Raw genomic sequence first — 21,997 nt, forward strand, 5'->3', positions numbered from 1 at the left:
AATTTTGGGGTGCCGATCAAATGACCCCACTGACCACCCCCACCAGCGGCTGCCTGCCAGACTTACATTTCCTTACATGGGTATGTACACGAATCATTGCTATATATGCATGAAAATTGGTTTCCTTTCCAGCTAATCTAGCTCAATTTTGGGGTGCCTTTCAAATGACCCCACTGACCACACCCACCAGCGGCTGCCTGCCAGACTTACATTTCCTTACATGGGTATGTACACGAATCATTGCTATATGCATGAAAATTGGTTTCCTTTCCAGCTAGGCTGACCCCCCTGGGCTCCCGGTCTATTAGTGACCCACGTTCAAACTAGATGAGCGAAACGATAGATATTACTATAAGGAACATGCTAATTATAAGCTATCGCATGGCAGAGAACTGCAGCAGAGGACTTGATGCGAACCACACGGAACATGCGGATAACGTCTACTGTAGGAACTGCTACGGAAAACTGTTCGGTCCGAAGGGCATCGGGTTCGGCATGGGAGCGGGCGCGCTATCCATGGACACCGGCGATGCGTACAAACATGGCGTCACCAGAGAGTGAGTACGGTCGCGGCATGGCGCTCACGAACGCTGCATCGCTAGAGAAACTGCCTACCTACTATACACCCTTGAAATGTTCAGCCGACCTACTAAAAGTGGGGATCAAAAATTTAATAAATGAAATCACTTTAACTCGATTTAACAACAGCCCGAGGCATCACTCTGTGCAATTGCCGCGATGCTAACGTGATTAGGCAGCAGCTGCATGGTATGAACGCATCTCTAATCGCTCACGTCTCTCTCCCGACCCTCGCAGGAACGTTCCGGGGACGGCGCAGGCGCACGTGGCCGGGAAGTCGACCGAGAGCACGGTGAAGCCGCGGTGGGGCGTGACGGAGCACTGTCCACGATGCAGCGGCAGCGTCTACATGGCAGAGAAAGTGATGGCCGCCGGTCAGGTGATGGATTAACCGCTCCCGCTCATGGCGAGCGAAGTTATCGAGTTTCGTGCCATTCGTATCGCTTCGTAAAATCACGCGGTTTTGCGCGGCGGTTGTGTGAATTTCCTAGCCACTCTATGCCTCCAGAATGAAAATATACCCTCTGTTTGCTTCTTGCTGCTCAAGCGTATCCTCTATTTACCGTTCTTGTCGCTCCTAGAGCTTGTGCAGACTTCGTAAAAATGCCACCAGGATGTGTGTATGGAGTTAAGCTATGATTGTTAAAATGGCTAGCGCTGCCACCATGTGTGAAACGCGGTAGTGCTTTTATAAAGCTTTGCAACTAACCCGTGACCTAGTAACCGCATGTATTAGTAACTGTCATCTTCAATTGTTGAATAATATGAACTTGCCCCTCGCTTCAACATATATCTGTGTAGAAATCTAATGTGTATCGCTCGTAACAGACAGATGATGAGTAATGGCTGTTGGCTCTTGCAGTCGTGGCATAGAGGTTGCTTCACCTGCACCACCTGTAAAAAGAAGCTGGATTCGACGTCACTCACAGAGCGAGACTCTGACATCTACTGCACAAGTAAGCACCTGCTCTGATCACTCTCTCGTGCTCTCTCTCTCTCTCTCTCACACACACACACGCACGCACACGCACACGCACACGCACACGCACACGCACACGCACACGCACACGCACACGCACACGCACACGCACACGCACACACACAACACGCACGCACACGCACACGCACACGCACACGCACACGCACACGCACACGCACACGCACACGCACACGCACACGCACACGCACACACACACACATGCTCTCTCTCTCTCTCTCTCTCTCTCACACACACACACTCTCTCTCTCTCTCATGCTTGTCAAGGCACATTTTATATGCCATTTGCATTATCTTTTGTTTTTTTCGTTTAGGCAATGGGATATAATTAAGTTTCTTACCAGCATCATTATTAACTGTTACCATAATTTTTTTATTTGGAAATATTTAAAGTTTACCGTATTTGTACTGTTGCATTTTTTTACTGTTATTAACTGTCCAGTTGTTGTATTTGTGAGTCTACCATATTTTTACTATTACCATGTTTTTACTGCTACCATATTTTCACAGTTATTGTATTTTTTACTGTAACCGTATTCTTGATGTGTTGCAGCCTGCTATGGGAGACAGTTTGGACCGAGGGGAGTAGGCTACGGAATGGGAGCAGGCGTACTAAACACAGGCCAGTAAGATTCTTCCAGCTTAGCGATGCAAATGAATTTTAAGAAACAAGGCAAGAACTGCTAAATTGTGAATAATAATAATAATAAAAATAATAAGATGGCTATAAAAAAGTGCCAATAAGTCACTGAGGCTGTGAAGGGCCATGCAGTCGCATAAAACTACAAGCGCATTTGATTTTATTTGGCATTTGCAAGCTCATATACTCAAATGTGTACCCACATTCCATAGTTAGTCGATTCCCTTGTAATGGAGGATTTTATCTACATCATTAGTGAGTTTATTCTTCCACAATCGTTGCCATAACGTCAACTTGTAATGGGGATTTATTTGTAGTTGTGAGGTGTTTGATACATTGAATTTTATGTTACTCTTTTTACACTCCTATTGTATTTGAGAGGGAGAAAACGAAACTAGTTTCTGTAAGATGTTTTATGCTGCTTATAATGTGGGAAGCATTTATTCATAATTATTGTGATGTATTGTGTGTCATACCTATATATATGCAATGGAAAGGGGGAAAGTCAGATGGTCAAATATTAATTTACGAAATGCAGAAAAGGTTGGCAATTCGTGTTGGCATATTATTACCATGGCCTTTAGCTACTGCTACTAACTAGGGTCTGTTGTCTTACACTGAGTAACACTTCTTGTAAACGTATAGTTTGCTTTGGAGAATTTTGTATGTCCCTAACTGCTACAAATTTATTTCTGAGGTCATATTATCATCTATATTGGCTCTCAACTAGGGTGTGTTGCAAATAACCCCAATATTATTTATTTACATTAACTACTATTGTTATTATTACTGGTACAGGGTCTTCTTTGATATTGAACTGATAGTATTTTAATGCTATCACATATATAAAAATGTAATACTCATAATTATTTTAGAATCTATAGTTGGTGTGTGTCTGAATCTGTAATCCAAGTGTGCTTACCAAATACTGAATCCATTCGCTACTTGGATTTGCAGGCAGCCACATTTATAAATCAAATAATAGATAAAATGCCAAGCTAGAAACATTTATTCGAGATGAATGTCAGTCTAAACTATGGCATCTTTTCATGAACTCCTCGCAAACACGTAGTTTTTAGTTGAGGTGCGTCACCTAGTGACCACTAACAGTGAATGAAATGCAACAATGTATTTCCCTCTGTATTGTTGAATTACACATTTCAAACTGTCAGTATTATGTAGACTTGGGCTCATTGCCAGAGACATGTCTCAAACGCTGTAACGTGTGAGTAAACTGTCATTCACATCTTATAGCATTTTATACTCCTGATAATCAACTATTTATGTTTCGGACATGGTCCTTTATGTAATTTGAGACGCCTGTCACGTGGTGATTAATCAGTCTGGTGGTGATCAAAACACGAGCGTTGTGTGATATAATGCACAAAAATCATATACAGCAAAATAGTTTTTATGTTTACGGGTTTTACTAGAAGATCAATTAAAATAACAGTTGCAGGGTAGCTAGGAAGTTTGATGTTGTGATACGTATACAGCAGCTTTGAAGTTTCGTAATTTATGTTTCTCGTCAAATACGTGATAGATTATTGTTCTCACAGTTTTTTTTACTCAAAATATTTTTAGATAGTATAGTTGTATAACTTAATAAACATGTTCCTGAAATTACTTGTGTACGTGATTGGTTTATTCATCTCATCTTCGCTGTCAAATACACTCTGCCCATATCATAGTTGATCTCCTTAAACATGCAGTTGCCTCATAACTTCATAAAGATTACTGCTCAAAGTTCAAGGGATTACGAAACAAGGAGAAAGTCAATGTTGATCGAATTGATAGATCAACAATGTAATCGACGTTGCAATAGAAAACAATTTTTTCTAAAGACGTAGTGTTGATATATAAACATAAACCATGTATAGCATATATTTGTCTACATACCATCACAAGTGAATGAAAACGAACATTCCTGACATCATACTGTATGGTATGAACTCAACTGGTTACGATGATATGTCCACCTACCCAACCATCACCTGTTACTTGGCCATAAGCCGTCCCTGTGTGATATGTAGATATATGTACTATGTATACTTGTATATAGATCAGGAGTAGATAATAGGGAAGAAGTGTGACATCAATAAACAAGGGAAATTCGTCATTTGCTAGCCTTAAAATACCTACGATTTACTACGCGTAACGCAACCAACTTGAGCTCAAATCGTACACAGTACATTCGCCTAGCATCGTGCGAAATCGTTTCCTCGTATACACCCGCAATCCGGAGATATAGACTAAAACGTACGACACGATTTTCCATTCTTTAGCCAGCAAAATCGATGCGTTCAGAGACGAATTTGAAACAAAAGGCAGCTACTAACGCGCTATTGCTAACTCGGCGGGCAATGTGGCTCGCTGGGAGATTAGGCATCAACGCAACACTCGGCGAGATAACCTTTGACCCGGTACACAGCTACATACCGGCATGCCCCCATACCACACACGAATGCCAACCGCAAAAATCTCCCAGCGAGCCACATTGCCCGCCGAGTTAGCAATAGCGCAATAGTAGCTGCCTTTTGTTTCAAATTCGTCTCTGAACGCATCAATTTTGCTAGCTAGAGAATGGAAAATCGTGTTGTACATTTTAGTCTATATCTCCGGATTGCGGGTGTATATGAGGAAACGATTTCGCACGATGCTAGGCGAATGTACTGTGTACGATTTGAGCTCAAGTTGGTTGCGTTACGCGTAGTAAATCGTAGGTATTTTAAGGCTAGTAAATGACGAATTTCCCTTGTTTATTGATGTCACACTCCTTCCCTATTATCTACTCCTGATATAGATGCTACTTAAGGTTGACCGGTGGCAGCGATGAGCTTCATGACACCATGCAGGCAATTATGGTATCTAATACCGGCAAGCAGTTTTCAGTGTTTAGCACATAGAAATAATATACTAGTTAGATTTTTATGATAAATAACTTTTTATTTTTTAATATTTTCTTCAGATCCTCAGAGTATATTTGGGCTTTTTAGGCTTGTGAGCAGTTCTTTGCCTGTATCGATCTGAGATTGCTTACGTTGTACCTTGCGGTATTGCAGCTTCAACTTCTTCTGTAATGAACTGATCTTTGTGTTTGCGAAATCAAGCTTGCATTTCAACATTTGTGGACTTTGTGTGGTATCAAAGGCATAGGGATGGTCTAGTTTCACACTGAGTGATGGCATAGCAGCTTCTGGTTCAAGTAGACCCTGTCATACAAAACGTAGAAGAACTATAACAACTAAGTTTTTTCACTGCTAGCATGAGACTATAAGCATGCAAATGTGAACGAAATATATAAAATTCTTAGATAACTTACATTATCACAGTCAATTTTCTCAGTCTCAAGGATAGCTTCTTCATGTCGTCTCTTTATAACATGCCTATGGTTTTTATCCTGTATCAGAATAAAAGTTAAGACAATGAACAATTACACTAACCTATTCCATTTTTAAATATGCAACATACTTAAAGTAGACCCCCTCATACAAAACGAAGAATAAGTATAACAACTAAGTTTTGTTCACTGCTAACGTGAGACTATAAGCATGTAATTGTGAACGAAATATATCAAATTCTTAGATAAACTTACATTATCACGGTCACCTTTCTCACTCCTCTCAATGATAGCTACTTTATGTCGTCTCTTTATTACACGTCTATGGTTTTTATCCTATATCAGAATAAAAATTAAAATAATGAACAATCACACTAACCTATCCTATTTTTAAATATGCAACATACTAACTACAGTGTTTCCCCTGCATTGACACTCAGCCGCCACAGAGAAATTTGTCCAAAACACCGCCTCGCTGACAAAACTTGACACCTTGAAAAAGAGATTCAAGAGTCTCATACAATGTGTTCAGAATAGCTTAGAATGCACAAAATTGCACCATTTTTTCAAAAATTTCCCGGGGCAGCATGCCCCCGGAACTCCCTATCTTGGCCAGCACCTGCGCTGCTCACTTTGCTAGGATCTCGAAATGCGCAAACACATCACAAAAAACATTTACCACCTCACAGACCTTTTTGGCCAGGGGAAACACTGAACTATATTATAACTAAGATTGAACTCTTTCAGCTAATGACACAGATTATGGACAGACCTTCTGTAGAGGTTTGGGGAAGTCAAAAATGGTTGGATAGGCTTCTTCTATTAGCCGTCTTCTGCTACCAGCTGCCAGGCATGGAATATAACACCAGGACTCAAAGTGGTTGGAGCAGAGTGTGTGAGAGGAGCTGGGCTTGAAAGATCCTCGGCGAAGTTCTTGCAACCAAATAGCAAGTTTCTTGGGATCACGTAGTGGAAACCTGCATTTATAGATACATCATACAGCACTGGAAAATATACACGTTGGCAACGTTTGGCACGTTGGCACGTTTGGCACGTTGGCACGTTGAACAAATGGCAAAAAACTGCCAATTGGTTTGTTGCTATAATAGCTATATAATTTTTTCGATTTGAATTTATATACGTGCTATTAGGAGTGAATACAAACAATTTTGTTTTTCTTTTTTTCTTTATGCTATAATCATATATATATATATATATATATATATATATATATATATATATATATATATATATATATATCGTGACATGCAATACTTACTTGTGAAAGGATAGTGTACTACCTTGCTGGACACTGTTTCGGCAGCCGGAAGCAGCACAACTAGTAGGCATAGTTCAATCTGTAACGGTTGCCAAACAAATTTAGTGTTGCCTACGTAAATTAATGTTTACATATATATTGCATGTATTTTTAAGAAATTGTATGTACAATGTATTTTAATTTCACCAGCTCAGCAAGTACTATTAGCAAGACATTTATAGAGAAAGAATTGCTCTCATCGAATTAGGGTGTAAAACAACTATTTTTTACCTCCACCCACGGAGTTAACGGAGTAACGGAGTGGAGGGGAGGTAATGTAATCGGTCTTCTGTGTGTGTGTGTGTGTGTGTGTGTCCAGTCCGCGCGGCGCGATCGATAGCGCGTCGAGTCAGCGAGCGGCGAGTCAGCAGCAGGCGAGTGAGTCAGCAGCAACCACCAGCGAGCGGCGAGTCAGCAGCCGCCACCAGCGAGCGGCGATTCAGCAGCAGCCAACAGTGAGCGGCGAGCCAGCTCGTAACACATACATGTTACATTCTGGCGGAGGTATGCACTCTACGTGAGTACCCTCTGTCTAGTTCCTAAGGTATATATGATGACTCTAAAATGCTAAAACTACTTGTCACAGATTGTCCTTGAAAAAACACATGCCCTTGAAATGTCCTTGAAGTCTTTGAAAAAATAATTCACACTTTTGTGGGAGCCATGTACTGAGTACCTAACAGTAATAATACTACAATATAGAATCAACCATCACGAAAAACCAAGAAAAACTTTTTAATTCAATATCTGGTATTCTATCTATTTCTATCTATCTATATCTGATATGTCTATCTATTTATATGGTACTTAATTTAATATATATCCTATCATGTTATATTCTCTCGGGAATAAGTGATCCCCCTCTCCCAAATGGTATCGCCTATGACCTCGTTAGCACGGTGAATTTTATTCAGGCATGCAAATGGCTGGTTTTCAGCCTAAACTTTTTCCCCCCCCCCCCCCCAAAGTACAAAATATGATTTTTTGGCTATAATACGCATTTTTACAGTCACACAAACACAGATACACACACATTAACAGATGCGCACATGCGGGCATGGTTGCACGCACGCGTGCGCGTGTATTATAGGTGTGTGCTGAAATTATATGGTATATATAATTTGAAATTATATTTGCTGGTGAAAGTTTTTCCATGCTTGACTTGTCGTGGGCGATACTATCCGCGCAAGGGGAGTAAGGAAGTGAGGGGGAGTAAGGAAGTGAGGAAGAGCAAGAAACGGAGAGAGACAAAGGAAATAGAGCGAGAGAGGGCAGACAGAGAGGAGAAGAGGGACGAGGGAGAAAGATAAATAAAGATATATATCTACATCAAGATATATATATACATATACACACAATCTTTTCACCGTGCGACTGATGCCGTGGACGATACTATCCGCGAGAGGGGAGTAAGGAAGTGAGCAAGGGAAAGAAACGGAAAAAGGCGAGTATATATATATACGTGCAGGAGCGTGTAATGACAATAGAACAGCATGTCAGTGCACAGTACCTACAGTGTACAGTGAGTAGTGACACTGACACCCGGGCCCCCCACTCCGAGGTCGGAGGAACCGCATGCGCATTCCCAAAATCTCCGGTAAAGGGGTATTTTTCGCGCGACAAAGTCCGGCCCAAGAATTGTAAAAAAGGGGGTGTATTTGACTTTTCACCCGGAGATTTCGTTAAAAAGGGGGTGTTTTTCTTCTCTCTCTTTCATCTTGAATATCATAGAAAACTTTATCAAATCCCGGAATCAAATTCCTGAAATTCCTGCTAGTTTTAAAAGCTCATTCAGGATTATTTCACTTTGAAAAGTAAAAATATTGCCCCCTAGTTCCCCTCTATCACTGAACTCTACACTACGTAGTGTAGACTGGTACCCGGTCGACAGTTCCACACGCTACACTAACGTCACTACGTCAGTGCCTTAATTGCGTCAGTGTAGCGAAGGATCACTGCGAAAGATAAGTAGGTACCGGAGTGAAGGTGGCGAACGGGTACCAGTCTATACGTAGTGTAGAGTTCAGTGCCATCTATCGACTCGATAGTACAGACTTCTCGAAATCTGTGATAGAGATATTAGCAACAGAACGTGTACATGGGATACGGCATCTGCTCAGCAAGATGGTGCTTGACAAGGGTAGTGTACGACGTCGTGGAACCTGCCAAAATTGTGAAAAAGGGAGTAGGGAGTACATTGAGCAGTGTTCCGGATTTAGGGGGTCTCCAAGGCAGGGAAAACCCGCAAAAAGCCCCCAAAAAGAGGGTTCAGAAATTTTGGCAGTCCTGAGATAGGGGGGTGCTTTCAAAGGGAGGGAACGAGCATATGCGTACCCTAAATAACACTGAGTGGGGGGGCGGGCACTGACAGGTTGATAATATAAGGAGTAGATAATACTAGAAGATCTTCTCCTCATATTATCAACCTGTCAGTGCCGCTGAGAGAGCCTTAGACCAATAAATTGTGCCCTAAAAAATTTTATATTCTGGTGTTATTTTAGGGCCCAATAGCCTTCCATAGACAAAACCTGTGAATTCCGACATGCAAAATGCACGACAACCTTTTTACTATTTACGGCCGTGTTACATAAAAAATCAAAGAAATACCTAAAGCCGTCGCTTTATTAACATGTTACCTACATTACAAAACACTTGCCATGCAGTATTCTCCTCTTTAATCACGTTTAATTATTAAAACATCACGACATAAAAATCACGCAAACTTTACTACACACAAAACTGCCAATCTTGTATTGAACCGCTCAACGACATTTCTCACCGGCCAATGAAATCATCGCTGTGACGTTTTCCGGTGCGGTTCAATGCAAGATTGGCAGTTTTGTGTGTAGTGAAGTTTGCGTGATTTTTATGTCGTGATGTTTTAATAATTAAACGTGATTAAAGAGGAGAATACTGCATGGCAAGTGTTTTGTAATGTAGGTAACATGTTAATAAAGCGACGGCTTTAGGTATTTCTTTGATTTTTTATGTAACACGGCCGTAAATAGTAAAAAGGTTGTCGTGCATTTTGCATGTCGGAATTCACAGGTTTTGTCTATGGAAGCCTATTGGGCCCTAAAATAACACCAGAATATAAAAATTTTTAGGGCACAATTTATTGGTCTAAGAGAGCCTATGTCCACCGCGGAACGTATACCCTGGTACTATCTAATACTAATATGCCGGACCGTACCTCGCCTACTTCACTAACGAGTCTAGGGAGTCGCCTACGCCTACTCCCTAAACCCCAACCCCAACCCTAACCCTAACCCATATCAAATACTGAAAGTGAAATAGTGACCAGGGTACTCTGTACTCACTGTACTATGTAGGTACTGTGCGCTGACATACTGTTCTATTGAGGTTGCGCTGACATACTAACTAGGTATCAACCATTTGATTGGTGGTTATTATTGACATTAGTCATTACTTTTGATTGGTCACTAGGCCTACTAATTATTGAAAAGCTTATTTTTTAGTTTCAACACAAATTTTGCTCTAAGTTACCGATTTCAGTTACCCGCTTGCATAAAGGCTGCCGTCACGATCGGTCACCCGGTGCACTCCATTGCAAATATACATAACCGGGCGAAACTCGTGACGTGTTGTTATAACTCTCCATCGGTTTTACGCGAACGGACGCGGAAAAGTTTGTTATGATCTGTATGATAGGTGACTGGGCGAAAACAGCAGATTTACATCACGTCATAGCAGTTCATAGATTGGTTACTAGTCTCTTCGTCAATATAGAGTAAATAAAGTAAAGAGATAAGTACCCATCTATGGAAAAGGAGCAAATATGGCTGCCTCCATGGTCTCATGTTTTGGATTTATTATTTCTTCTTTTTTATTATCATAACCTCATTACGATTAGTACAAGGGACCTTAGAGTAGGATTATTAATAGTTACTAAGTTAGTTGATTTGAATAGAGAAAGATATTGATTATTCAGTCACGTGGTATAAAATGTATACATGTAATGTATGCGAATATTAATTCATTATGATGTAACATTGTTCTCAGCAAGGGACTTAGTTCGAGTTTCATCTGACCAATGCCCACACCGACGATTTTGGTAGATTTGCCATTTGGTGTGGGTTAGACACCAAATCCACCTAACTGGTACCCACACCAAATCCACCAAAATCGTTGGTGTGGGCATTGCCATTGGCATTGCCATTGGTCAGAGGAAACTCAGACTACAACTACAAGGGACTATACTGGTCACTGCCACTGGCACTGGCAGTGGCAGTTCCAACAAATCAGTAAAAATAAAAATAATGTATGATAAATCTTAATTATTGCACCACTAATAACTCTCCTATCTGCGGTAAACGACTCCCCACTGCAAAAGAAAAGCCTAACGTCGGCGCGAATGCTGCCTCTCTGCACTATATACAGTATACGCTGTGTACTCATCTGGGGGATTATGTAATTATTACTATTGCTGTTATTAGGGCATTGAACCATTATGGCCCCTGTATTAAAGGCTGGAATGTGCCCATGCCTCTCAAAAGAGCTATGCGAGTCGCTGTGGAGACAAAATGTGAAAACAGTAGAGAGCTTCGTTTCGGCAGACTTGAAGATTCTTTCACTGAGAGACGGACTTGATTACAAGGCAAGCAATTGTATTGTTGAACCAATAATTAAATTATTGCAGTTAATTAGGGTCATATATGAAGCAGTTCCCCAGCTGGAGGAGCTTAGGTTTAGATGGAGCCTGGAGGCTAGAAGGGTCCTCCTTAAAATTAGCTCTAGTAGTATAGGCTAGCCCTTACATGCGGCTAAACGGAGGAATTTCTCCGACCTGTGATTGGAAGATAAAAATAGAATTTGTGACGTTTCTCAAGTTTGTCAATATATGACACGCATACAACTTGATTGATAACAAAACCTAGTCTAAGTGGGTGAGAGAGTTATAGCTATTGTGTATTCACCATAATTCCCTCCCCAGGCTCCCCCTCTCTTTTCTTTTTCTCTTCTCTCCTCCCCCTTCCCATATACCGGGCTTCCAGTGTCAAAACGTCACATCAGCTGATGTTTTTGAGCTAATCAGAGGTTGGAGCAATTACTCTGTTCAGTGATGTTGACTGTCAGCTAGTCAGCGGCTAAACCGTAAATGGAGGAATTGCTGTGAATACAATACGAACGCTACTTGAATTTGAACAAGAAACTTTGTGAAAGTTAGCAAATATTCGTAGAATCCTCTATAAAGAGTGTAAACGTTGTAAGCTTTTGAAAATAAACTATCATGTAAGTGCAGTCAGTGAGATGTATAATAGCAGGAGTAGATAATAGGGAAGGAGTGTGACATCAATAAACATGGGAAATTCGTCATTTACTAGCCTTAAAATACCTACGATTTACTACGCGTAACGCAACCAACTTGAGCTCAAATCGTACACAGTACATCCGCCTAGCATCGTGCGAAATCGTTTTCACGTATACACCCGCAATCCGGAGATACAGACTAAAACGTATGACACGATTTTCCATTCTGTTTCCAGCAAAATCGATGCGTTCAGAGAGCCATTTGAAACAAAAGGCAGCTACTAACGCTCGGCGATGCGGTGTGACTCGCTGGGAGATTGGACATTGACGCAACACTCGGCGAGATAACCTTTGACCCGGCATACAGCTACATACCGGCATACCGGCATACAGCTGTATGCACCTGTATGTACCACGCACGCACGCCCACCGCAATCAGCAGCAATCTCCCAGCGAGCCACATCGCATCCCCGAGCGTTAGTAGCTGCCTTTTGTTTCAAATTAGGCTCTAAACGCATCGAGTTTGCTGCCAACAGAATGGAAAATCGTGTCGTACGTTTTAGTTTGTATCTCCGGATTGCAGGTGTATACGAGGAAACGATTTCGCACGATGCTAGGCGAATGTACTGTGTACGATTTGAGCTCAAGTTGGATGAGTTACGCGTAGTAAATCGTAGGTATTATAAGGCTAGTAAATGACGAATTTCCCTTGTTTATTGATGTCACACTCCTTCCCTAGCTATTATCTACTCCTGATAATAGTAATACTTGTTTGGCTTGACTTTATTCATATCTAAGGAACCATTATTGAAACACAATCGACACGTTGTGTAGTGCAACTCATTTATTCCTTCCCGACTTCCCCCCCCCCGAGTTTACACCACGCATACAAGTGGCGCCACCTCTTGGTACATATATCGACATCCACAACAATACTGACAGTCTTGAGGAATATCACGAATTCTATTTTTATCTTCCAATCACAGGTTAGAGCAATTCCTCTGTCTAGCTGCACGTATGGTGAACAACTTCAACAAGGGCTATAGTTCTAGAGCTACACCTTAAAATGGATAACCTTTGCAACAAAAAGCCTACATACACCTACTGTGAGCATACTTGCAGTATGCAAACATCTCGTAATGTTCTTATTGAACCAGAAATGTGCTTCAGATTGACTATTTTGAAAACTGTTGGACAGAGTTTGGGCGTACATATACATGCACATAGAGCGATGTGACTAAGAACGCTAACAGTAGGTCTACGCTAGCGCAAATAGTTCTTGTGGCTGTAAAGAAAACACTATACATATTTGTTTGCTGATTGCATAAGTAATGTAGATAACAATATGATTTAAACAAATTTTACATTTTTGTACTGAACAAACATCGAATAATGAATTATAACTTGTTCTATTATAGAAAAGAACTGTTAATGAACTGTTATGAAAACTGATCGCTCGGCTGTGACCTGGATGTGTAAACACGGTGTAAACATTCAGTTGTACTAGTTTAATCGTAAGACTGTTTAGGTTTGCTGAAGAAATGTTAAGAAAGTAGCAATCCAAATGAGTTGTAGTGAATTTTTGCAACATATACAAGCTCACAGTAGTTATATGTCTATACATTTTGCTGCGAGAACATGCCGTTTTAATTCGTATCGTGACTTCACCCCTCTCTACTTGCTATAGCGCCTTAGAGTCATATAAGGATCGAGATTGTTTATATCTGGAGTCAGGATTGAACAACAAAAATATTTGGACAAAGTATAATATGAGAATATTCTGATAGATGATATTGGTCTTGATTGCAGGAGCTCTGCACATTAAAACATGCTCTTCTGCTACAATTCGCTGCTTTCCCTGTTAACGGTGTGGATCTGTATGACCACATGCTGTCGTACTTGGCTATTCTAGCAACAGGATGTCCGGGGTAAGTAATTTTGCCCCTCATAGTTTTGATTTAAGTTGCACCATGTTTCATATAGAAATTTCTGCATGGCTAGTTATGCTGGAGCAGGTTTACCCCAACCATACTGATAGATACGTTATCTACAGAAATATCATGCTATATTCCCAGCCTTGACCGACTGCTAGATGGTGGAATTTTCACAGGAGAAATCACAGAAGTCTGTGGATCGACAGCCACCGGTAAAACGCAGGTAGTACTCACTGTTTCACATTGGTACCAACTTCTGACCATATCCACAGCTGTTTTACTAAACTCATACCAGCTACAATGCTGACTGGGCATTGAGAATGTATGACCTTAGCCTTGGAGCCAATTTAACACAACGACTAAGATTAGCTGTATTTGTGCAATTCAAATCTGCTTAGACATTTGTCATTGCTGCAGCGTTTCTCATAGTCTATTTTACTGTGGACTATTGTACGTATGCTTGCATGCATATGTGTCAGAGCTAGGTTAATTTCTTTAGCTGTTACTAATGCTTGGCAGTTGTGCATGAGCATAGCTGCAAATGTTGCGGCACGGAATGGACAAAATACTTTCTACATCAGCACCAACGCAGGCTTCTTCAGTGACCGGCTGCTGCAGATCATCGCTTCGAAATTCACCAGTGATGAAGGCAGTGTAGATGAGGTACACATATGTGTTACCATCATTCATACTTCTCACACCTCATTATTACGGACTGAATTATTCATAGCAACTATTCGTTGCTAACTTTGTGGCTTCATGACATTCAAATAAGGAGCTTGTCAGATCCATACTGAGTAGTGAGGTAGATCTCGTAGATGAGGTGGAGGTCCTCACTTCCTACGTGACTCCATATAGCCATCATTGTTGACTGCACTATTGCATAGACTGGCTCTCATCGATTATGTCATGTTGTGTGTAGAGTTTGGTGACAGCAGCACTGGCCAGGGTGCGTTGCCAGCATGCCTTCGAGTTGTCAGATCTGATGAAGACCCTGCATGAAGTCAGCAATCAGCTAACCTCACAGGTATGATTTATTTATTTTATTTATTTATTTATTTATTTAATAATAGTGCATTGGTAAAGGATATATCAACGTGAGCTGGCTAGCTCATCACCGTCAGTAAAACTATAGGAGGTAACAAAGCATTATTTAGCAAAAGATTATTCAATAATCAGCTAATCTGACAGGTAACAAAACATTTATCAAAAAGTTTTCCTATAGTCGGCTCACTTCACAAGTAAATCAACATGTCATAACCCCGTCTTTGTAATGATTAGCCTTGAAATTTCAAGAGACTATATCCAAAATGGAGAGATACAAGTTAATCACATAGATAGATCAACAACTGTGGATTGTAGTTGAAAATGCTTCAATGTTACAATAGAATAATGTCACGTAATAATTCAGTAGGTTTTTGTTGTGTAGTCCAGTTTACTGACTTTAGCAATAGTTAAATATGTTAGTGACTCAGCATTGAGATATTCACATTTTTAAGACTAGCCAAAAATATTTAATCATTCGAAAACTTTGGCTTTCATTTGCTCCATAGCTTATATTTCCATATAGACCAGGATGAACCTTGAAATCGTGACCTTGTGATACGTAGTAGTGGTAACAATGGGAGGTTCTGCTGTGCCTATGAAACTGATTGGTTTTTGGAATTAGGTTCATCAGTCTTCAATCCAGAACATTTCTTCACAGAGTTAACTGACAGTTATGACTGTGTTCCTAATTCTTGAAACTATCCATAACCTTGCATATTTTCAGGTGGATTCCTTCTTTGGTTCCCTGAAGGTCATTGTGGTTGACTCTGTCACGGCAGTGTTGTCATACCTTCTCAGTGCACAACACGCTGAAGGTATGTATCTATAATGAATATATTATGATGTATTCTGAATGAATACATGTATATATGTGTGTGTGTGCATGTGCATGTGTGCATATATTAGTGTAGGTTTATACAAGAGTAAGTGCGTGCATATGAATGTTGAAATGATTTTAAAGTGTATCTTAATCACTTTACTTGTACAGAAAGTAATGTCGTTTTAGTATGTATATTTTCTTCATGTTGTATAGCAGTGTTTTGTACTGTTTTACTTAGAAATGTTATTACTTGTGTGTATGTGTGTGTGCGTGCGTGCGTTCGTGCGTGTGTGTTGCAATGAACTTTTAGTTATACATTGTAGCATGATTGTAGAGCAAGTTTACGTTGTAACCAGTATATTCATCACATGAATTCGTATGTAATGATTGCAGTCTGATGGTATTAATTTTAGTAATTAACCAGAACAAAGAGGCTGAGAGACCAGACTGGCATGCATCACCTTTGTAATTACAATATAATCAGATGTAGCGTTTTGTGTCTCCCCACGACACCTGAGGGCGCCACCTGACGATACGCAGTAACTAACAGTTCAACTTACGTATAGTGCAGTGCAACACGGTGGATAGTGACAACGAGAGATACAAGATAGATACTCCTACCTTGTACGTCGTACCGTGGCCACCCAGTCTCCACTCCCTCACGAGCGCCTCAATGCTACTGCGCTCCCTCCTCCGGACGCAGCCAACCCAGCGTTCGTTCCGGCTCCGGTGCGATAGTGTGGTTAGTCAACAATGCCAGACGACGGACGTCACGGGACAGACAGTGACACAACACAACACGGCGCACCTTATGACGCGGGGCTACTCGGGAGATATTACTTTAACGTGTAGGGGAGGGCTAGGCAGCCGGCTGACGGGACACCTGTACGGCCACTCACACAAGGGACGAACTCAACGCCCGATGCGCCTAAAGCTGCTACTCGAGAGGGTTATTAAATCTGTTGACGTCTGTTAAATCACTATTAAAACTGCTATTGCCGTTACCGTTACTATTGATATTACTATTACTCAGCCCCGACGGTGTGCCGAAAACAGCCCGCTGTACTCACTCTCTCTCGTCTCCGGTCCTCGCCCGGTCCGTCGTAGACCCTCGGCACTCACCGAGCACTCGTACAGTACACTCATACGCCAAACTTTTAACTCTGCTCTACGCTCTGCTGGGCTCTCTATCTCGCAGCTCGACGTGCGCTCTCCTGCACCGCTTCGAACTAACGCGCCAACACACACTGTCTTTGCACACGGCCCCCCGCTGTGCCAGCTGTTTCCTACGCTAGCCCCGCTCTCGGGCGCTAGAGGGGGTTACAATCACGACTAATGGCAGCCCCCAAAGAATCCGGCGGTGAGTGAGTAATTGCTGCAATACACTTACAAAACGCACATGAAACACACAGAAAGACATTACAAACATAAAACCGATTACAAACACAACATTTACACCCACCCAGGGGCAAGCTCAACCCCGGCGAGCACAGGGCTCGCGGCAACCGGTACCACTGCCACACAGAGAACGTGATTTCAACATTGGTCATTGGTTGTCAATTTTTGTTTATGTACTCTGCAGGTCACAGGTCTATGATGGAGCTAGCCAGACTGCTGAAAAGTTTATGCGCAGAAAACGGAGTAGCTGTTGTTGTGAGTAGGAAATTTCAAGTTTCTTTCACTAGATGGCAGGGTATGTTCACTTCGTGACTTATTACCAGAGCACGTATATCATCAAACTCCACGTAGGATGGCGCTCTCGCTCATGGGTTCAATCCTGAGTGTACGAAGGGGCACTGCATGCAGTTTGGTATATCATATATGATATACGTGCTCTGATATTACACAAAACTAATGGAAAGTAAAATCAGTAACGTTTGATGTTTTTTTACTACTAGCAAAGAATAAATAGGATAGTGAACATATATGAAGTATTACAGGGAATTTCTCCCTGGGGTACCAAATGTTATTTTTCTTGCATTTATATCATAAACCCAAACTGTTATTATCTTTACTAGAACGCATTATCAGGTATCAAGTTCCTGCTAAAGATTTCATATCCTGTTTTGGTAATTTTTTTACCATTGGTCTGCTATACAGGATGGGCATGCCACTGTACATGATAAAAACGGGCATAAAATGCTGACACAACGTACCTCGCCACACGTAAAAATTGCTCGGTTTGACACCATATTTATATTATGAAATGTTTTTTATGTATAATCTGATCCCAGAATAAGGTTAGCGTGAGGAGAGTTAAAGATGATATTAAACTTGTTCGTGCTTGAAGAAACTCATGAAAACCAGCTTTTGTGCTTCATGGTTATTAGCTCATCTGACATTTCCTCATCAGATTCACTCCCACTACTAGATCCACCATAATTTGCAACCAAGGAGGCTGCCATGTTTGGTTTTGCGACACTATCGCTGAGAAAATACTCCTTCTCCTATTTATGTGTTTTATCCTATTTAATTTTAATATTTATTTTAATAATTTATTTTTAAATGTTTTTTTCGATTTACGTAAAAGTTAGTCGGTACGTATAAATAGTATAATTATATTTTCATATATGACTGATGCGGCCAAATGGAAATGCGGCTGTGAGTTGATGGGCGCAGACATGTTGAATTCCGCCGGCATGATACAAGATGTCTGGTAAAGTAAGGCATAGAGTTGGTGCAAATCCAACAGAAGCAGCTACTCTCTCTGTAAACGAACGAATTCTGAAAGACTGTCACAACATATACATTGATCCAGCAAATGGTAAGTCTGTCAACTCGTTTAAAACCCGGGTTGTCTTAGATTCTAGTCGAGTAAAAACAATAACAAACCGTTTGCATTTTGTCGTGAACGTGTCACTGTCGCAGATGGGGTCGTTGTCGTATCAGGTACTACAGTACAGATATGTACCCGAGGTAGTTTTAGGTTGTTTAGTATTATGTTTATATTTTTATATGAGGTATATTTAGAGTTAGGGTTAGGGTTAGGGTACACTTCTGTAGTACAACTTGTCTGGTTTGTGTACCTAGGCTATACGATATATGTACCTCGGGTACATATCTGTATACTGTAGTACCGGTCAAAGTAGTGTTTACACACCCATGTCGTGAGTTTGGTTAGTGTTAGGGTTAGGGTTAGGGTTAGGGTTTTTAAACCTGGGGTTGTCAAATAGGATTTGGCCGTAGTACCTGACGTGACAACGACCCCTTGAGCGTCACTGTCGCTGATACTGATAGGGTCTATGTCCCCCAGGGTACTATCGGAGGGTACCCTGGGTACGGTTTGATATATCGGAAAGTACTTCGGGGTACTATACGGCGCTGCGTACCCTGCATTGTCCCACCGTACCCTGACTTTCAGCCAACTGATCATGAAAATATATATATATACACACATATATAAACCCTAACAAATATACATGTGGTTTTGCATAAAAATGATAATTTTTAGTGAATGACAAGTTGACAACATTTAACGCTTCTCCCCTATGATTAGCCCGACCAGGCTGTGCGACAGATTGTCTATACAGCCTGACACCCTTCCATACAAAAAACCTATCACCTCTGCAGATCTAGATGAATAACTCTGTATATCTCAAATAAAACTATTCACATTTGGGACTAACAGGGTTTACTAGAATCCCACCACTCCACCACAGAGTCACCGCAGTAGACGTTAGATGAGAGCTGTCGCTCCGCGGCACTTGTATTAATGAGCAGTACAAAATTTGTCTAATAAACCCTTGTGTTGACAAACGTGAAGTTGTTGCTTTTATCACGTTGTTCTGACAGGTACTTAAAATCGTCCCATGGCCTAAGGATTTATAACAAAATTAAACCAACTTATTGGAACTGAAATGGTGATCATATCATTCCAAGATGTTTTAATAATCCCGGAATGTCAGCGTGAGAATTAGTGTCACTAGACATCATCTCTAAAATTTATTTATTACTGCACGCTTCTGTGTTCCAATCATCTACGGGCTTAGCCTTACTGAAACGTCCTGCTGCATCGCCCTAACACAGGACCTTAACTGTAACCCTGATCCCACGTCTGTAATGTGCTACAGGTAGTTAACACGACTCTGCAAAGCAAGCTAGTACATGTGAAACCCTCACTGGGTTATTCCTGGGCTCATGTACCCAACACCAGACTTCTCCTCACCTTATCCAGGTGTCCTGATATCATGCAAGGTGGCCCTGTCTACAGACACGCGTCCTTGCTGAAAAGTACAAGACAGGTAATAATGGCGACTATCAGGTGTTGATTGCACTGCAGGTATATTTAATTCTCGTCTCGATAGCAAAGCATTTTCTGGTCAAAGGAGGTTGTAGAGTGAGTGGCATCTAGTGGAATATCTTGCATTAGTTTATGAGAGAAGGCTATAACAACTGTGATCAGGTGAAGTGGTCTTGGATGATCAGCATTTGATGGAGAGGAGTGAGTTACCATGCTCCTGATTTTTAATGCAATAGATCTTGTCAAACATAATCACCTGTCTGTTTTGATATTCCTGTTCAATGACATTATATACACTAATTTACACGCACTCACACGTACACATGCAACCAGATGTATGCACATATGTGCATGTATACAAATTCACGTATACATGCACAAACAGATCCTTAGCTGCTATCTCAAGAGATCTATTGTATATACATTGAACACCTTTCCTTCGTGATCAAAATTTAGATCAGCTTAGTTGCTAAAATTAATTTTATAAAAAAAAATCCTAACAATCCTCTCACGTGATGTGATAGCAAAACGCAAAGTTTTAAAAGTTGCAAAACAGGCTTTTCCATTCGAGGCATTCATTCGAGCAGTGCGATGGGTGGGAGATTAACAACTCAGCAGAATGCAGCATCTTTGCGCTTACTCCGTCAGCTGCCACCGTTGTGCCACCAGCCCTCCTACTGGCGGATTGACTTACAACCCCACTTGTTGCTGTGCAGTGACCTTTGCTAACTTTCCCATGAAACACAAGCAGCTGCAGGAGGGGAGGGCAGATGCCCTGTTGCCGTAGCGACCGGCTCTGTGACGCCGACAGACTACTTCCCAAGCTTAATTCTGATTTTTTTATTGCTAGTGTGGTGTCTGTTGGATACAGTCAATGCAGGCGATTGGTGAGAATAGGCAGCGCACGTTAACAGCAGCCAAATTACTGTACACAAGTTCCCATGACGAATTGCTCATTCAGAATCATATTCATGCTCTACCACTCTGTTCTGCTTACTATATTGTAACTCATTCCTTTTGCATCTGAGTACATCATTCTGTATGCTCACTATTCACTTCTGACTACAGTGCATGATGACTATTGAATAAGGACAAGGTGGTTTGTGATCGATCCGTGTGCTCGCTCATGTATAGTTCCATTCCACATTACTGCATCCTCACCTCAATTTTAATTAATATCTCTGTCGATAGTGGAATGATATGCTAAAAGTCTTGGGCTAAGCAGGGCTAATTAAATGAGGTCATTGTTCTAATAAGGCGTGTTACTGTGATTTGAGTTTGTTTTGATAAGAATTTGAGGTATTGTTCTTGCTGTGCAACTGACACCCAGTTCTTCTTGAACATCTTAAATTGCAGGCAACAGGTCAGTCGGTCGACTATACCATCAGTGCTGCTGGAATACAGGACGTCACATGAGCGATCGTGAACACAGCAGCATCCCCTGCAGAGAGATACAACTGTCATGTGATGACAGCACCCATATAAGGCAGTTTTTTGCTGCAGCAGCAGTGCATGAATTTGTTTGCACTGGAATTGCTTTGAACTAGTTTGTTATTATTTATTTAGCTGCTTGAACTTCAGAATCAGCCAAATTCATGGAGTTTCAGTATTATTCAAGATAAGCGCAATCTCTGTCTGTTTAAAAGTGGAGTCTTGTTCTAATTTTGGGACACACATTGCATTTAATGAAAAATGTTGTTATATATAGTTATACTGGTAATCATGCTGGATATTCAGTGTGTGTGTACCAAAATCTTTTTGTATATATTACTTCAATGTATTATGTCTTTAAAATAAGTTCTAAAGAGCAT

At 41.1% G+C, this 21,997-nt stretch overlaps 4 protein-coding genes across 13 annotated transcripts in view; 3 read left to right on the top strand and 1 right to left on the bottom strand.

Annotated features, from left to right (window-relative positions):
- Positions 1-3,842, top strand: part of LOC106810957 (cysteine and glycine-rich protein 1-like) — a 28,527-nt gene extending 24,685 nt beyond the window's left edge. For both annotated transcript variants that reach the window (XM_014814450.1, XM_014814449.1), the window contains exons 3-6: positions 389-557; positions 817-958; positions 1,442-1,535; positions 2,130-3,842. In XM_014814450.1, coding sequence (XP_014669936.1) covers positions 389-557; positions 817-958; positions 1,442-1,535; positions 2,130-2,206 — 482 coding nt within the window. In that variant the 3' untranslated portion in view covers positions 2,207-3,842. The remainder of the gene's footprint in view (positions 1-388; positions 558-816; positions 959-1,441; positions 1,536-2,129) is intronic.
- A 1,299-nt stretch (positions 3,843-5,141) lies between these two features.
- On the bottom strand, positions 5,142-10,508 carry LOC106810956 (THAP domain-containing protein 1-like). Of its 4 annotated transcripts, none has more exons than XM_014814447.1 (6): positions 10,395-10,508; positions 6,836-6,914; positions 6,329-6,533; positions 5,812-5,892; positions 5,539-5,616; positions 5,142-5,428 (listed from the first exon to the last, which is right to left on the bottom strand). In XM_014814447.1, exons 2-6 carry the CDS (start codon positions 6,904-6,906, stop codon positions 5,189-5,191), a joined length of 675 nt encoding a protein of 224 aa, XP_014669933.1. In that variant the 5' UTR covers positions 6,907-6,914; positions 10,395-10,508; the 3' UTR covers positions 5,142-5,188. The 4 variants fall into 4 exon arrangements, with proteins under 4 accessions (XP_014669933.1, XP_014669934.1, XP_014669932.1 ...); XM_014814448.1 differs by having other exon boundaries at positions 10,382-10,508; XM_014814446.1 differs by lacking the exon at positions 10,395-10,508 and adding an exon at positions 10,305-10,390.
- A 128-nt stretch (positions 10,509-10,636) lies between these two features.
- On the top strand, positions 10,637-21,994 carry LOC106810953 (DNA repair protein RAD51 homolog 4-like). Of its 6 annotated transcripts, none has more exons than XR_001394084.1 (10): positions 10,657-10,688; positions 11,332-11,492; positions 13,955-14,073; positions 14,221-14,302; positions 14,599-14,742; positions 15,002-15,106; positions 15,851-15,941; positions 17,529-17,599; positions 20,121-20,187; positions 21,543-21,562. XR_001394084.1 is itself a non-coding variant. In XM_014814436.1 (10 exons), the coding sequence occupies exons 2-10, from the start codon at positions 11,346-11,348 to the stop codon at positions 21,600-21,602; spliced, it is 990 nt and encodes a 329-aa protein (XP_014669922.1). In that variant the 5' UTR covers positions 10,657-10,688; positions 11,332-11,345; the 3' UTR covers positions 21,603-21,994. The 6 variants fall into 6 exon arrangements, 5 of the variants coding, with proteins under 5 accessions (XP_014669925.1, XP_014669922.1, XP_014669926.1 ...); XM_014814436.1 differs by having other exon boundaries at positions 20,017-20,187; positions 21,543-21,994; XM_014814437.1 differs by lacking the exon at positions 10,657-10,688 and adding an exon at positions 10,693-10,764 and having other exon boundaries at positions 20,017-20,187; positions 21,543-21,994.
- Positions 18,552-21,997, top strand: part of LOC106810952 — a 40,446-nt gene continuing 37,000 nt past the window's right edge. The window contains exon 1 of the mRNA XM_014814435.1: positions 18,552-18,710. Coding sequence (XP_014669921.1) covers positions 18,596-18,710 — 115 coding nt within the window. The 5' untranslated portion in view covers positions 18,552-18,595. The remainder of the gene's footprint in view (positions 18,711-21,997) is intronic.

The sequence above is a fragment of the Priapulus caudatus genome, unplaced genomic scaffold (genome assembly GCF_000485595.1).
Source record: "Priapulus caudatus unplaced genomic scaffold, Priapulus_caudatus-5.0.1 Scaffold489, whole genome shotgun sequence".
NCBI lineage: Eukaryota > Metazoa > Priapulida > Priapulimorpha > Priapulimorphida > Priapulidae > Priapulus > Priapulus caudatus.

What these genes read in the sequence shown, in the direction of transcription:
- LOC106810956 (XM_014814447.1), bottom strand. Translation starts at nt 6,906, where the DNA reads ATGCCTACTAGTTGTGCTGCTTCCGGCTGCCGAAACAGTGTCCAGCAA. An exon ending in AGTACACTATCCTTTCACAA is followed by an intron (nt 6,534 to 6,835) that starts GTAAGTATTGCA and finishes CTATAAATGCAG; the next exon opens with GTTTCCACTACGTGATCCCA. An exon ending in AGAAAATTGACTGTGATAAT is followed by an intron (nt 5,429 to 5,538) that starts GTAAGTTATCTA and finishes TTTGTATGACAG; the next exon opens with GGTCTACTTGAACCAGAAGC.
- LOC106810953 (XM_014814436.1), top strand. Translation starts at nt 11,346, where the DNA reads ATGGCCCCTGTATTAAAGGCTGGAATGTGCCCATGCCTCTCAAAAGAG. An exon ending in CTAGCAACAGGATGTCCGGG is followed by an intron (nt 14,074 to 14,220) that starts GTAAGTAATTTT and finishes CTATATTCCCAG; the next exon opens with CCTTGACCGACTGCTAGATG. An exon ending in AAAACGGAGTAGCTGTTGTT is followed by an intron (nt 17,600 to 20,016) that starts GTGAGTAGGAAA and finishes AATGTGCTACAG; the next exon opens with GTAGTTAACACGACTCTGCA.